Raw genomic sequence first — 2,708 nt, 5'->3', positions numbered from 1 at the left:
GGGGGGGGCGACACACACGAATGGGGCCGGAGGATAACATAATCCTGCAAACCCTTAAGATTTTATTTTAGTTACATGAATAGTCCATATAATTTCTGAGGAACTACTCATGGATTATAAATACATGCTTATGCTAACTTCTCATGTGGGAGAAGAGGAGAGGAAGACACACAGACAAAGAAAATAAAAATGGAGAAAAATATAAATATTAATAAATACAACCGTAAAAAATATACTTACTTTCATTTCTATTAATACAACTAAAAAGTGCATTCTGAAAACAAAACAAAATATAAAATAATTAGTGAAAACAAATTTAAATTTGGCAATTTATTAACATTTTATGAATACCACTTTGTTAAAAATAGTAAAAAAAATACTCTTAAATTCTATCTAATAAACAAATGAAAACAAGTTTTCATTTTCCATAAATGAAAGAGGATGTGTAAAAGACCATTTATCACCACAAATTCTTTTATTTATTTATTTTTATATGTATATTTCTCATGAACTTAATCAAGTAGCTAGAGAGATCTTTATGAACTACTGCAAAGATAAAATGAAGATGTACAAACATAAAGCGTTAATGGTTACAGTTGAGATTCCATTAGAAATCAGTGGGAGTTCAACTTGTATATGGCCCTTAGCAAATCATAACCCTGGAAGGCAAAAGGAAGTACAAAAAGCTGGAGATTTTCAGCAAATGAAAAAAAGACATAGGTGTATATGACCAATAAGAAAGAATTGGTTGTAAATGTGAATGTGATAAGAAACTTGGGAAGAAGTGATCATAACATGCTATGATCAAGATTCTAAGAAAGGGAAGGGATGAGTCTAGCAAAACAAGAATAAAAGACCTCAAGAAGGGCAGATTTTAACCAACTCTGAGAAACAGACATGGGTAGATAGATTGGAGGATAAAGGGGTCCAAGAATATTGGAAGCCCAGCAAAAATCAATTCCACCACAGTGGAAAAATTAGAAAAAACACAGAAGATGCTTAATTCTATCCATCTATTCATCTGCTGCTTCTACAGACCTTGAATTCTTAAACTGACTGAACACCAGAACTCCTTAATGAAAACCACATGATGTATTAATTTTACTAATTACAAAATAAAGTTATCAGGCAAAAAAACCCCTCGATGTTGATGACAAATATCAAGTACTTGGAACTGAAGGGATGCAAATGAAGCCAGCAAAAGAAATAACTTGTCAAGACACTGATTTCTTCACTCTGCATTGTTCATTCAAATATGAACATATTAAAACACAAGCATAGGAAAGGGCCCACTCCCTCATTGGGTCCCAATATCATTCACTATGACGTCAATTTATTACAAAGTTCACTTTTTTTCCTGAAGAACATTGTAAAATGAAGTTCTGCATGGTTATACATAAAATGATTTAGACAAAAAAGTAGAGGAACATAAGAATTGCCATTTATTGAATCAGACCATAGGTCCATCTTGCCCAGTATCCTGTATCACACAGTGGCAGAGTGGATGCTGAAAGGGAAAGTGAACTAGGTATGACCAGAGGTTTTCCCCACACTGTTCCTCTCTCACCTGCAGCTTCCAGCATTTAAGATCCAATAAGTTCTGGTTCAATGACTGTACCCCTAATTCCTGTGGCTCAATATTTATTGGTGCCCCTTTCATCCAAAAATTTCTCCAATCCCTTTTTGCAGAATTTCTACTCTGCAAGCGTTAAACCATATGATTAAAATCCCTGCACAGTATATCCCAACAACAAGAATTGTTGCAACCTTACAAGATAAAAATGAAGGATCCCGCAAATTGCACAATTCAGACCGCTTGGAATTCAGTCTCTGGTAAAACTGTTCTAATTAAAGTATGAATCTTTTACAACACAAAGAAGGCTCACTGAACATACTCTATCTAAGCAAAGAGAAAATGGCATAAGAAGGAATTTACAGCTTTTCTGAAAGTTGGACCTGCAAAAGGAGGCATCCTTTCTGAACCAATGGCTTTCTGTGGTGGTTTGCTGCTGCTCATTTTATGAAATTTGTAAACTACACTGATTCTGAAAAAATTATGGACTTAATATAAGAATGCGCGTCTATTATCTCCTCCCTGACCATCATACTAACACCATTCATCACAGGATCATAGAAAAGTAGGGCTAGGAGAGACCTCAGAGAGTCATTTAATCCAGTCTTCCGCTCAAGGCAGGATTTTCCAGCCAAGGATCTGTCCAACCTGCTCCTTGAAAATTTTCAAGAATAGATATTCCACAGTTTCCCTAGGTAATTTGTCCCAATGCTTGACTGCCCTCATAATTAGAAAGTTCCTCCTAATATACCAACCTAGTTGCCTCTGCTGTGGCTCAAGGCCATTGTTCCTAGTCCTGTTCCCTATGGCCACAGAGAAAAGACCATCTTCACCCTAACAGTTTTCAAATACCTGAAAGGTGATTATCAAATCCCCCCTCAGTCTTCTCTTCTCCAAACTAAATTGTCCTTGGTCGTTCAGCCTTTCCTTATAAGTCTTGCTTCCCAGGCCCCTAATCACTCTTATCACTCTGTGCTGATTCTCTCCAATCTGTCCATATCCTTCTTGAAGCATGGGGCCCAAAACAGGACACAGTGCTCCAGGTGAAATCTCATCAGTGCTGAACAGAGCAGAAGAATCACTTCTCTTGATTTGAAAGTGACACTCCTGTTAATGCAAAGCAGTATGCACTTGG

General features: G+C 36.5%; 1 protein-coding gene across 2 annotated transcripts in view; it reads right to left on the bottom strand.

Moving 5' to 3' along the window:
• The window catches only part of RECK (reversion inducing cysteine rich protein with kazal motifs), a 101,689-nt gene that overhangs the window by 50,840 nt on the left and 48,141 nt on the right, over positions 1-2,708 (bottom strand). For both annotated transcript variants that reach the window (XM_019539784.1, XM_019539776.1), the window contains exon 6: positions 241-274. In XM_019539784.1, coding sequence (XP_019395329.1) covers positions 241-274 — 34 coding nt within the window. The remainder of the gene's footprint in view (positions 1-240; positions 275-2,708) is intronic.

The sequence above is a fragment of the Crocodylus porosus genome, unplaced genomic scaffold (genome assembly GCF_001723895.1).
Source record: "Crocodylus porosus isolate Cpor-Errol unplaced genomic scaffold, CroPor_comp1, whole genome shotgun sequence".
NCBI lineage: Eukaryota > Metazoa > Chordata > Crocodylia > Crocodylidae > Crocodylus > Crocodylus porosus.
Note: the sequence above shows the minus strand (reverse complement) of the source record. Positions and strands in the feature narration are given on the sequence as shown.